Below are 13,450 nucleotides of genomic sequence, written 5' to 3' on the forward strand. Positions count from 1 at the left end.
CGGGGCGCAAGCCGGCGAGACCCCAGCGTCCTCCTACCTGCGGTGCCCGAGTACTGGGCCACGGAGAGCGGGTACCCGTCCTCCTCGGGCTCCACCGAGAACAAGCCCACGCCGAAGCTCCCGTAGCGGGCGAAGGCCGTGCCGTTGTCGAAGTCCTCCAGGTCCACGTGCAGCTCGTAGGCGGCCTGCGTGGTCAGCGCGTGGATCCTCTTGAGCCCTGGAGGGGAGAGGTGGGCGAGGAGGCGGCCGAGAAAGAAAGAGGGGTTGGGGGGCTGGGAGCGCGTGTTTGGCGAGGCAAGGACAACTGGCGGCAAGTGCGCCTCTGCTCCACGCTGCTGCCTTCTTCCTGCGGGTCTGTTTGGCAGGAAGCGGAGACTGCCAGGTGTTCCCGTTTGGTTTACTCTTTAAATTGGCCGTGCTTTCCAAATGCTCCTTAGAGCTGACAGCCGGGGAAAGACAGCAGGAGCCGGTCTGGTGCTGCCTTCCCGCCCCAGCCTCTGGGCCTCTGCACCTCTGCACCTCCGGGCATCCGTCCCAGCCCCTGCCCCGGGCACTTTCAGGCACCTTCTGGGTCGCCACCCTGGGTGCCAGTCCTGTTCCCAGCAGCTGGTCCTGCACAGAGGCCACGCTGGCGCCTGCTGCCCCCGTCAGGCTCTGCACCGCAGCCACACCTGCCCGCCTGCCCTGCCCTGTCCCTTCCTCTGCACCCCTCCCGGGCCACACACGGCTCCCTGCCTGTGATTAACTCCTGATTAAGAGGGCGTTTAATCACATGCTCCGGGTGGGCAGCGGCAGTGACATTTCATCAGCCTCACCCCCTGCCTGCCTTGCGCCAGCCCCTGGGGCCAGTGTGAGCCAGCAGGGCAGGAAGACAGGACAGACCCCATCCACCCGCAGGGCAGTGGCTTCTTCCCACCCACCAGGCTCTGGCTCGGCAGGAGCAGCCCAGGAAGAGCAAGGATGACGGCCACGGGACCTCAGCCAGCGTCCCCTATGTCAGCCCCGGCCCTCGGGGAGTCGCTCCCCGCCTCTGGGCCCCTGCACAGGTGACCCCCCAGGGTGGATGTGGGGCCAGGAGGCTCCCAGGGAGACAGTCGGGTCTGGTGGGCCCCGGCACCCCACAGCCCTTCCCACCGCTCCCATCCGGGTGTCCCCAGTCACCCTGGAGGCAAGTGCTGTCTTCTCTCCTGTCCTCCGAGGACGACAAGGGGCCCAGGGAGGTTAAGGAGCTGGCCTGGGTTGCACAGCTACTCAGAAGCAGAGCCACTCTGTGGATGTGACCCCAGGCTCTTAGCCGGACCTGCCGGGGACGAGTCCCACGCTCTGAGAGGACCTGAACGGGAGGCAGCGGTTCCCTCTCTGCCGCCACAGGGTGTCTGCGCCGAGGGTCCCCACCAGGGGCAGCCTTTGGGCTTGGGTGCGCCTCCCCGACACTGGTCCCCACCTCCCCTCCAGCTCCCCGGGCTTCTCCAGCCCCTGCTGGTCGCCAGGGACTTCTGCCAGCCCGGGGACTGCTCGATGCAGCCCACTGTCCCTCTGACTGCAGGTTCCAGGGGCAAGGGATAGGGGGTGCGGCGCAGAAGCCCCGCGCGCCCTGCCTCAGTCCACCGGAGAGCTTGCAGGTGGATTGAGAGCCCAGCCCAAAACACTAACGGGAAAGCAAAGAACAATACACCGGGAGACACTGATGAACCTGGGGGCAAAAGCAGGGTCTAAAACTCAGAAGAGAGGAAGGAAAAGACCGGTAGAAATGACCGCGTAAAAATTTAAAACTTCTAGGAAAGAACAAGGCTGGAAGACAAATGCCTGGGAGTAGATATGTACCCTGGGCGCTGGACCAAGGACTGGTCACCTTAGTACATAAAGAGCTCCTATAACTCCACGGGAAAAGACAGACATTGGGGTGAGAGGAGGCGTGGGAGCCGGGGGGCTCCATCCCCAGGCCCGCCTGGCGCCTGCAGGGCTGATTAGGCCTGGCCTAAGCACTTCCTCGTCCTGAGCCCACAGAGATTTCAACTGAGTTGTGGTGGCTTCTGAGCAGCGGGGCGCTGGGGCTGATGGGAGTGGGTGGCCGCCTTCTCCCTTCGTGCCCCCATGTGGGCACCGGGAGGGGGCTCCCCAGCCGGGGCCTCGCAGTCCCGCCCCTCCAGGGCGTGGTTCAAAGCTGCTCTCCCCGGCGCGGGACCCTGCAGGGGACACACCCCACCAACACAGGCTTGTAACATGACCGCACGTCTCCAGCCCCGGTTTCCTTGTAGGAGGGGAAGCTGCCCCCCTCAGGCGGTGTGAGGGTTCGGGGACAGACGTCAGCAGGTGCAGGGGGAGGCGGGTCACAGGGTGCGCAGCGGTGGCACTGCACTCCTGCGGGCAGCCCCCTGGTTCCCCGGGCCAAGGAAGGGGAGGCCCTGCCCTCCGGACCCCAGGCTGGGGCAGCCGACATTAACGACAGCCCAGGAGCGGGCACCGCGCCCCTCTGCCCTGCCTTTGGCACCCATGGTCTCACTGAAGCCCTTACGGACCTGGGGCCTCCAGGCCCAACCTGGCACCAGGCACCAGGCTCCCCTGCCCCCACCCACCTCCCACCATGCACTTGGCCTCCCGGGTACCCACACGGGGTGCACGGGGACTTGGGGTAATGGTGAGCAGTCACTGTGTCGTGCGTCAACCGGATCCCCACACGACAGCAACTCAAACCCCGGCTCAGCCGCTGCCCGGACACATCCACGTGCGAGACCCTGCATTGTTCCCGATCAGAGTGGAATTAGAGAAGGCATCTAACACCCTCAAAACACTGAGCGCATTTGAAGGTGGATGCTGCGTCATAACGGCATTAACAGGCCCCACAGCACTGCCCCGCAGGGTCCCTGCTGCTCTCGACCCTGCCCGTGGTCCCCAGGCCTGAGTGGTGGCTCCAGATCCGGGGCAGCGCCCAATCATGCAGCCCTGGGAGGACGTCTGTTCGGGGCGGGGCTCTTACCTAGCCAGTGCTCGCCCGTCAGCTTGCCGAAGCCCTCCCGGTACGCATCCCAGCCCCGGAAGAAGTTCACAGAGCCATCCTGGCGGCGCTGGAACACCTGCAGGGCAGGAGGGAGAGCTGGCGCCTACCATGGTCCCCGCGGGCCCGCCCCACCCCGACTCCCTAACCCCGATCCTGACCAGGCCCCCGTTGCCCTCCACAGCTCCCAGCCCCGGCTCCAGAGCAGCATGGTGACCAGGGTGGGACTGAGTGACCAGCCACACACCTTCCGAGTCCGCAAGAAGGGCTCTCCATGGACTGCAGGACGCCCAGCCTCCAGCGGGCCTCTGCTGCCCGATGCAGGAGGCTGGGCCCTTCCTGGCACTGGACCTCAGTTTCCCCAGTGATGAAGAAGGGACAAGAGTCGCGATGGAATTTTCCAGGTCACAATAAAATAGAACGAAAGCTGTCACTGAGGGTGGTGTTTTGCTGCTTTTTAGTGGTGATACTGGGCTGCTGCACTGAACTGCATCTCCAGCCCTTTTCTACTTTTTGTTTTGAGACAGGGTCTTGCTAAATTCCTAAACTGCTCAGGCTGGGTTCCAACATGGGATCTTCCTGCCTCAGCCTCCCAGAGTGCTGGGGTTACAGGTGTGCACCACCAGGTGTGGCCCTATTCTCAAGCTTTGAAACAGCTACCCCAGCTTAGGCTTGGCCTCCAGAGTCCCATCTCAGATAGCCCAGGGTTGGGGGCACCCGGGAGCCCCAAGTCCAAACCGCTCCTTAGGGGAGTCCATGGACTGGGGTGGGAGCTGGCAAGCTGCCCTTATGCTTCCTGGGATGACATTCCCAGCCGGGGGCCTGGAACCCCTGGGCTACACTGCTCTGAAATGAAGGCCACCCAACCCTCGCTGCCTCTGGATAACAAGCCCGTTCACGCAGACCTGGCCGCTCCCCTCCAACTGTGCAGAGCTCTGGCTGCGACTCCGAGGGCTCTGAGTGCCGCTTTCATTACTAAGCAGCTGGATCTCAGTGGCTCAGAACGACCGGCCCGGGCCGGGGTGAGCGCAGGCCAGACACTGGGCATCAGGGTGGGGACGGGGTGGGGGGTGGGGGTCACAGGCCTCAGGGCAGCTCTACCATCAGGGAGCTGGGAGGGGCAGTGACACCTCACTCCCCTCACCTGCAGGCCCAGCCCTGAAATTTCAAAGTCCTCAGGAAATTTGATCAGCCCAGCCTGGCTGAGATCTGAGGTACCAGGGAGCCTTATCGACAGCTGAGATTGGGACCCTGAGCACGCAGCCCGGGAAAGGCTTAATCCTAGCAGCGGAGGCTCCCCAGAGGGTGTTGGGCTGCACAGAGGGGCAGGGCTGCCGGCGCTGGAGCCTGGGGCACAGCTGGCACTGGAGGCTGCTGGCCCTGCGCTGGGGCCACGGCTGAGTGGACTGGGGTTCTGGTGTCCTACTGAGTCGCTCTCCCTCAGAGCCTCGGTGTTCCTGTGTGCAGAATGGAATCAGAGCAGGACCTTCCCGTGGGCTCTGATGGCCCAATGAGCTCAGAGCCAGCTACATAGGAGGAGGTCAGGAAATGCCAGCTAAGCTGCCCAGGCTGGAATCCAATTTGTGACCCTCCTGCCTCAGCCTCCCAGAGTGCTGGCACGAGTCATTATGCTCAGCCCGATAGGAGCCTCTCATTCCTACAAATGTTCCGTGGAGATCCTCAGTTCGAGATGCCAGCTGGGGACCTGAGCCAAGAGGCCTGAGGTCAAGCCCTGCCCTCAGGGTGCCCCTGCCCAGGTGGGAAGCCGGTGGAAAGAGCAGGGCTGCCCAGTGGGGCCTGACTTCCAGGAAGTTGGGAGGTGGCCCTGCAGGAAAGGAGGGCAGCTGCTCCGTCCTCCTACTGAGCCCTCCTCCCCCCACCAGGGAAAAGCCTGGCTTCCCAGGACCTTGGTGAGGGTTAACCCGGCTCATTCCCCTGCCCCTCTACAGCCTGTCCTGCTGCTGTGAGGGAGAAAGGGGGTAGGCGGGGCACAAACCCCGGAAATCCGTCCAAACCAGACAGAGAGCCCCATGGGGAAGAGGGGAAGGGGGCTGGGGACAGCACTGCCCTCCCAGGTGGCCATGCCCAGCCGGGGCTGCACAGGGGCCCGAGGTGCAGGGGTGCCCAGGGGGCCCTACAGGAAGGCTTGCGGGAGGCACAGCTTTCTGGGGTGCGTGCAGGGCCCAAACCTCCAGAGGATCTGCCTCCAGCCCAGAGGCCAAGATCTGAACTCTCACCCACTGCCCTCCCAGCTAGGTGCTGCTCACAGCATCACCCCACCGTCCCCCACCGTCCCCCAAGCTCCATCCACATGCTGATTAACAGCGGTGACCACGTCCCAGGGCCTCCTGTGCTCCTGCTTTTCAGCACCGCCCAGAAGAGGACGTGGAAGTGGAGACCGGCGTCATTCCTGCTGAGATCTTGGAAACTACGCCCAGTGTTTGCCACACGGGTCCTGAGACCTGAGTGGTGCTGAACCGGGACCCCCCCAGGGAAGGCCACACCGTGACTCGCCCGCGCAGAGTGACCACGACCCAGAGAAACACAAGTGCACACAAGTGCACGCACACATTTCTCTCTGAATTGAGATCTCCTGGAAATAGTTCCCTGTTCTAAGGAGGATGCAGCCTGGTATTTCCTACTGTGATCGTTGCGATTTCACCCTGTCTTAGTAAGAAATAATCTTGGTCAAAGCCCACGGAAACGGTTCTGACACCTGTCAACGGTGACAGCCTGTGGCCTGAGAAACGCTGCCCTCCAGGTCCCGCCAGGGCAGTCCGTGTCACTGGCTCAGACTCCCAGTGATGAGGGTGCCCGGCGCCCCACACTCACCCTGTGCCCAGGACGGTGCCCCACAGCCCCAAAGCGCCAAGGGCCCCGGCACTGCAGGTCAACAGCCCGATTCAGGCCAGGCGCGAGCCACAGCTGCGGCTCCAGCTCTCTGCGCACTGGCTGACTTCAGAGACACCAGCAACTGGGATGTCACCCAGCAGAAGCCTTTAATCAAGATCCGCTGGGCCGGAAGACACCAAAGGGAGCACGGAGGAGATGGGTGTGGCCACGTTGCCCTCCTCCCGCCCCTGCCCCTCGGATCCCTGCTGAGGCAAAAAGGGCTGGCGAAACAAAGACCAGGCAGAAGGACGGCCTGCTCCCAGCGACCCTCGGGGCCCAGCGCCCCGCGTCTGCCCGGGCTTTGGGAGGGGACGTGGCGGATGTAGGCGCGCCCGCTGCAGCCACGGGTGGGCAGACAGACAGAGCATGTTTTCCACGCTGAGTCTCAGGAGCCAGCCCTCGCCACCCGGCGCTCCTGGGAAGTACTGCCAAGGGGCTCTGCCAAGGAGCCGGGCCCATGTGGGCCGTAGATGGTGCAGGCTCCACGGAAGGACAACTGCACAGGGGTGTGTCTGTCCAGCTCCGACCCCAGGGCCGAGGGACAAGCTGGAGATCGCCCTGCACTCTTCACGCGCCCCGTCCAGGCCCAGCCAGGACAACCCCGCAGCACTGTCCCCCCGCCCAGGAGCACGGGGCCCACCTCCCGAGCCCCTGAGCCAGCTCCAAGGTCACCCCGGTGCCAGGCCGGCATCCTCTTGCCACAGCCCGGCAGATGGAGACACGGGTGGGGCGGAGTCTGTGCCCCAGGGCGGAGGGGCGCAGCGCATAACACACTGCAAGTCTGAGTGTGGCCGGGGCCCGAGGGCCAGCCAGGGTGCCGCTGAGCCTCACCCAGCTCTGTCCCGGGAGCACCTGGCTGGCACTCGGGCCAGGTTCCACCCAGACTGCGCCCAGGCTCTGCGACCACTCCCGTCACAGCTCACCTGCAGAGCAAGCGCCACACCGGGTCCCACTGACACCCGGGCTCACGGGGTGATGCTGACCCCCAGACAGCTCACCGCACTAGGAGGGGTGGAGGCCCAGATCTGGAGCCCACTGCTCCCAGCCTGCTCAGCCCTCTGGGCTCTGTGCCTTAGTTTCCCCATTGATAAAGCAGGGATTTTGACCTCCCAAAGCCCCAAGGCTTGCGTGAGGAATAAAAGTGCCAGCACTTGACACGCAGTAACTGCAACAATCACTGGCCGGGGCTCGTGGCTGGCAGAGGCCTAGGGTTCCTCGCTGGGTCTGGGGCCCCTGGGGGAGATGGACGCTCCCAGAGTGGTGGAGGAAGCAGGGCCCTGGAGGGCAGGCGGACAGCCAGAGACACGGGGACGAGTGAGCGCCCGGCAGGCTCCTGCGGCTGTGACTTGGACGCACACGGACCTTTTCTGAGCCTCAGTTTCCCTCCTGCAAGTCCCCACAGGGCTGTGGCAGAGGAGGACTGAGCGAGACAGGGCCCGCGGGTCTGACCGCCTCCATCCTCCCCTTCGGAGCCAGCTGCTGAGCCCAGAAGGGAGCGGGCCTACTCCTTGTTGTTGACTGGAAGTGGTACCCCCGGCACTGGCGGCCTTCCACGCTTCCCGGGCTTGGCAGCAGCGCCTGCCGGCTCCTGGCACGACACACCCAGAGCTGCCATTTATCAAGTGGGCGCCGGCTGGGCGTTCCACGTGCGGGATCCCATTCACGTTAACACCGAGGGACCCCAGCTGCTCCGGGCCGAGCTTTCTGCACCCAGGTGACAAAGTGCAGTTAGCCGGGTCCGCCCTGTCAGCCGCCACCCACTCATTACTAATCGGTGGCCTCGGGATCCGTGCCTGCTCCTCGGGACTCGGGACTGGGACCTGGCCACAGTGCAGCCCAGCAGGAGGGAGCGCGCTGCCTCTCGGACCTGGGTCCCCAGTGCCCAGCGCCCGGGGGCTTTCATCTCTCCTGAGCCACCGAGCTCTTCGAAGTTTCCTGAGCGAGGGCTGGATTTCCTACCGCCTGGAGGGCTTGGCAGGGAGGTGGGGAGGTGGGGGCCAGGCCCTCTCACAGCAGATCCAGTTGGGGGCACATCTGACTGGGTGACCCCCACACTGGTGACGCCCGGCAGACGGGTGCGAGCCTGGCGTCTCTGGGTGCGGGGGGAGTGGGTGGCACAGAGCCGAATCACTTCCAGACCAGGTCCCTGCTGTCCATGCTGAATGGGACCCGACTGGCTGACCATGTGGTGATCACACGAAGACAAGAGCTCGGCAATGCGGCCTGCAGGACAGGAGAGGACCCCCCCTTCCTCTTCCTCCTCCACCTCCCTGCCTCAGAAGCCACCTGAGACACCAGGCTCGCGCCACGGCCTCCTGCCTGCCTCCCTCCTGGCCCTGGCCCTGGCCCAGATCCCCGTGCACCACCCAGGCCAGCAACTCAGAGTCTCCGGGCCCCAGCAAGCCCCCCTTTCCCTGCCCGAACCCCACTCCAGCCCAGCCCCCGGGTCTCTACGCTGCCAGGGGCCTCACCCAGGCCGGAGGTGGGTCGTCTGCCTTGGTGCCTGAGCGAGTGAGGCCCCCGGGGGACAGCTCCATCCCTAGAAGTGCAGGTCAGACCTCATTCACTCAGGCCGGAGCCTCGGGGTGGCAGGAGGAGATCCTGATGGACGCCCAGAGGGTCGCTGCTGAGGGCCCAAATGGATACCAACGTCCCCTGGCCACGCCAGTACTTCCTGAACAGCGGCCTCCTTCCAGAGCCCCTGGGATATGGGCACCTGTTCCTCATCCTCCGCACTGACAGCCCGAGCCCCTGGTCCCGGCTGGGGAGTGGCGCTCATGAAGCCACGCTGGCCCCGACTCTGGTTCCAGCCCAGGGATGCAGAGCAAAGCCCATCACGCTGGCTCCTCGCGGTTAGGAAGACAAAGCGCTGTTAACCCCAGAATGGACCCAGGCAGGGTGAAAGCTGGACGGCAGGGCTGGCGGGCAGCGTCCCTGGGTCACCGGGGGAGCCTGCTCTGCCCTCCTGGCTCTCCTGGGGGTGCTGACCCCTTTCAAACTGGACCCCCAGGACCCCAAAGCCCGCACCACACACTTCCAGGTCACTGGCTGCAGGGGTGTCCGGCACCTCCCCTGGATGGCAGGAGGCACACAGCGGAAGTACTCAACGCGCTCCTGGGAGAGGCGAGGGCCTGCCCAGGCCAAGGTCGGACACCCTGAGTGCCTCAGGACCCCATTTCTGTGCCTTGGGCCCCGCGGACCCCCTCTTCCAGTGGGGAGCTGGAGGCACGGGGTCTCAGGGCTGTGGCCCCTGGTCATTGGTGACTGATCGGCTTCCAGATCACACAGGAAACGCTCTGTTAGCCTGGGGCAGAGGAGGCTGGGGCAGCCAGGAGCTGAGGTAGACAACGCCTTACACGCCCCTCCTCCTGACCTCAGGGCTGGCGGGAGGCCCAAGCAGCCCCCACCCAAGGGTTACCTGCGGGCAGTGTAGACCCTGAACCACTGGCTGGACAGCAGAAGAAGACAGAAGAGAGGCTTCCCAAGGGACCCTGTGTCCTCACCAGTCCCTGGCAGAGTGGCCCTGCCTCCTGCCCCCCAGGGTGCTCCCCTCCTGCCCCACCAGCCACTTCCTGCCGCGGCCCTTGAGAAGGTGAGGTCCAGAGAAGCTCAGGAACTCGCCAAAGCCATGCAGCGCGACTGAGCGCCACAGCCAGACGGAGCCCCGGACGGACGCTGCAGCTCCAGCCCCAGCACAGCTCTCACCCACCTTTCTTCTCCAGCGCCCTCCATTGCTCCCCAGTGCTGTCCATACCCTCCGACCTGGAGGCCAACACCCCGGCCTCGTCTCTTCACGGGCCCTGTCCCACCACTGCATCTGTGTGTCCCTGCTCTCTGACTCCTGCGCCCTGTGCGGTTGACCCCTGGACCTGCTGCTGTCCCCCACACACTCAGAAGCCCTCTCTCAGCCCTGCGTGGCTGTGCATGCCTGTAATCCCAGCACTCTGGTAGGCTGAGGCAGGAGGAAGCAGTCTGGGCTGCTTAGGAACTTGGCAAGACCCTGTCTCAAAATAAAAAATAAACAGGGCTGGGGATGTCGCTCAGTTCAAAGGCCCTGGGTTCAATTACCAGGATGGAAAAAAAAGTCTCCTTTCCCTAGGAAGTCGGTCCAGAGCCTCCCCAGTCTCCCAGCTCCTGAGAGATCTGGAGAGGGGCCTCACCAACTCTGTACTCCCTAGTGCTTGATACAGTAGGTGCTCAACTAAATGGGAAGCTGAGAATTTCTAACACTCTCTGTTGTGCATTGGATGAATTACCAGCAACACATCTGTGTGGATGGACAAGCAGTTTTCAGGGTGGTACCCAGGGACAGTGGTATGGATTGTTCACTGTTCAAGGTCACCTGGCCAACAGGGTACAACTCACAACTCACCGAGCCCAGCACCCCAGTTTGCATAAAGGAAAGGACACACATTTGTAATCTTTATACAACAATCTTGCTATGGCTGGTCGTGCCCAACTACACGAAACCTTCAGGATCGAAACCCAGAAATTTAGGGGAGGGTGGCAGTGAGCTCAACACCGTCAGCCACTGCCGGCTCTTGACCGGGGTCAGCCAGCCCCGGCTGCAGGATGGTCCCTGCTAGCACCTGCTTTTGTGGGCATTTGAAAGTGAAAGAATCAAAATGGCTGGGCGTGGTGATGCACACCTGTGACCCCAGCTGAGGTTGCAGGGCTAAGGCTGAGGCAGAAGGATCACTGAGTTCGAGGCCAGCCTGGACTACACAGTGAGACCTTGTCTCAAAAACCAAAACAAACAAACTGCCCTCCCCAAAAATAAAGAATGTTTTTCAGTACTGGGGCCTGCCACGTGCTAGGCAGGGGCTTTGCTACTGAGCTTTTTTTATTTTTTTATTTTGAAATAAGTTCTTGCTAAATCGCCCAGTGGCTTCAAACTTGCAATCCTCCCGCCTCAGCCTCCTGAGCAGCTGGCTTTACAGGTGTGTGCCATAATGCCCCTTGCCTGACTCAAAAGAAGAATTTTAAACATCCCCCGAGTGATACTTGAGGAAAACCACGGGACGCACGCCCGTCTGTTGCCTCCACGGCGTGGACAGAGCGAGGCTGAGACTCACCGTCCAGCCGCCCCCGTCCGTACGCATGTCGCAGTAGACCTGGAAGCCGGCGGGGTAGTGGGTGGGGAAGACAGAGTAGACGCCGTCGTCCTGCTGTCCGCTCAGGAGGACGTCCAGGCAGTCTCGGGGCCGGGAGCCTGGAGGGGCAGGAGGGTGACTCAGGACAGCAAGGCCCAGCCCGCACACCCCGCCCCACTGTCCCCACTCTGGGCTCCTCTGCCCACCCGGCCATGCCAGGCAGGGCCCTCCGGTCAGACCCGGACCGCTGCTCCCTGGGTGTCACTGGGAGCTCAGCCCCGGCACTCACCGACTGCACAGCCCCGTGGCCGGGTGCCCCTGGACGGCGCCCTCTGCAGGTCAGCCTTGAGGCGTGGCCAGCCCAGCCCCCGGTCCCTCCGCAGGGCGTCCAGGATGTCGCTGACCGCGTTCACCAGGTGTGCCACGTGGCCCTGACTCTCGGAAAGAAGCTGCAAGGCACAGGGGTCCAGGTGGGCCACGGGGCACACAGCTCCTCACCTGGGGCCCAGACACCCCAGCACCCTGAGGGTCAGCCGAGCCCCCACGGATCCCACAGGTCTGGGAGCTCGGGGCGCTGTTGGGGGGTCAGGGGCCCCACGACCACGGGGCAGACAGAGCACCAGGACAGTGTCCCAGGGGCACCTTTCAGGCTACAGGACAACCACACCACTGTCTCCTCTGGGCCCCACGTGCGGAGCAATAGAGAAACTGAGGCCCAGCAGGAGTGGTCCCTGCCGGTGAAAAGGCCACGTCCTCAGGCCTGGCTGGCAGGAAATACACGGAGCGGGCAGCCCTGTCTGTCTGTCGGGGAGTTTCATTGGTTTGTTGCTGTACTGGGAGTTGAACCCAGGGCCTTCACACCAAGCTAAATCCCCAGTCCCTTTAAAATGGGATCTCACTAAATTGCTAAGTTGCTCAGGCTGGGCTTGAACTAAGGATGCTCCTGCCTCAGCCTCCCAAAGTCTGCAGGGTGAGGACAAGGTCTTTCTGGGGGTGGGGCCCCTCCCCTGTGCTCTGCACAGCACCCCACCAATTAGGCTGGGGGTCTGCAGGGCCTGGATGGGGGGTGTCTGCCTCCCCGCCCACGCTCTAGGAGGCTGTGGGTCCTTGGGGAGGGGAGGTGCGCAGCAGCAGGGAGCAAGCTTGGTCTTCCACGCCGATCCTGCCACTTGTCTGCGGAGAGCCCACCGGAGGGGAGAAAGAAAAATACACCCCGCAGACGGCTGCTGTGGGACTCCGGGCTCGGGCGGTGCAGACCCTGCCAGGCACCCGTCGCCTGTCAGTCCCCACCAGGCTGGTGCTCTGGACCACATGGGCAGCAACAGGCAGGGCCTGCGGAGGGACCCACAAGCCCCAGGCAGGGACCACAGGGAACCTGGCCCGGCCCCTCCTGCTTGCTAGCAGGCAGAAGAAGACCTGAGCTCGGACGGTCGCTGATCAGAGGGGAGGGGAGAGGTCCAGACCCGGGGCCCGAATTCAGGGGTGACTCAGAGGGCACAGCTGCCACCTTTACAGGCTGTGGAGTCTGAATTGCTGCTTCTGCTGCATCTCCGAGGTGCTGCCGAGCCTTCCCAAGGCCCTCGCCACCGGAGCCGCAGTCCACACTTCTGCGGCGTGGGGCAACCACCGCGCCCCGCTCCCAAAGAGCCCTTGAAACAGAGCCCTGAGCTCGGGGCGCGCCTGGGGCTCTATGCCAAGGGTTATCAATAGCAATCCCTGTGGGATTAAATCTTAGTTCAAAACGGGGCAGGGCAGAGCTGGGTGTGGTGGCCCCTGCCTGTAATCCCAGCACCCTGGAGGATGAGGCAGGAAGATTTCGAGTCTGGATTACATAGCAAGACCCTGACTCAAAAAAGAAAGCAGGGGTGCACCTAGTGGGTGCCTCCCAGTGCCTGAGGCCCGGCAGCCCTGTACATTGGGAGCTCCCCAGGTGTGGCGTGGGTAACCCTCTCTTTAAGGCTAGTGGCTCCAGCCCAGACTGGGAAGGTCACCTGCCCAAGAATGCCAGGCTGCGAGGATGGGGCAGGGCTGGACAGCTCTTTGACTCCAACCCTCGGGCCAGGGGACTCCACCGATCCTGCCAGAAAGAAACTCCCGAGATGCCTGCCACGGGGTCCTGGGGTGAGGAGTGAGGCGGGGACCTGGGGGTTGTGGAGGGGGAACCCACTGGCCGCCGCTAGTCAAGAAAACATGGGGTCCCTGCAGTTGCCAGAGCCCAAGGGAAATCTGCCCCTCAAGTGCAGCGAGTGCCCCCCTGCCAGTACAGACACCTGTGGGCCGGGCCTGGCCCTGGCTGCGGAGGCCTGGGTAGCTGCGGGGGTGGGGCAGCAGGAGGCAACCAGGCGTCCCCCACTCCTCATCCGTCACCCTGACAGACAGGGTAATGGAGACGGAAACTTCTCCAGCTGCAGCCTAGGGCTGGGGAGAGGCTGGCCCGGGTCTGCACGGGGGCGGGGTGGGCGGAAGGGGC

General features: G+C 63.7%; 1 protein-coding gene across 1 annotated transcript in view; it reads right to left on the minus strand.

Moving 5' to 3' along the window:
• Window positions 1-41: 41 nt before the first annotated feature.
• Fibcd1 (fibrinogen C domain containing 1) overlaps window positions 42-13,450 on the minus strand; it is a gene marked incomplete at its 3' end in the record, with an annotated part of 18,804 nt that continues 5,395 nt past the window's right edge. The window contains exons 4-7 of the mRNA XM_010627371.1: window positions 11,270-11,429; window positions 10,963-11,099; window positions 2,978-3,074; window positions 42-217 (exon numbers count right to left, since the gene is read on the minus strand). Of these exons, the coding sequence (XP_010625673.1) occupies window positions 42-217; window positions 2,978-3,074; window positions 10,963-11,099; window positions 11,270-11,429 (570 nt within the window). The remainder of the gene's footprint in view (window positions 218-2,977; window positions 3,075-10,962; window positions 11,100-11,269; window positions 11,430-13,450) is intronic.

Source organism: Fukomys damarensis, unplaced genomic scaffold (assembly GCF_012274545.1).
Source record: "Fukomys damarensis isolate Sample0158 unplaced genomic scaffold, DMR_v1.0_HiC HiC_scaffold_36, whole genome shotgun sequence".
Lineage (NCBI taxonomy): Eukaryota > Metazoa > Chordata > Mammalia > Rodentia > Bathyergidae > Fukomys > Fukomys damarensis.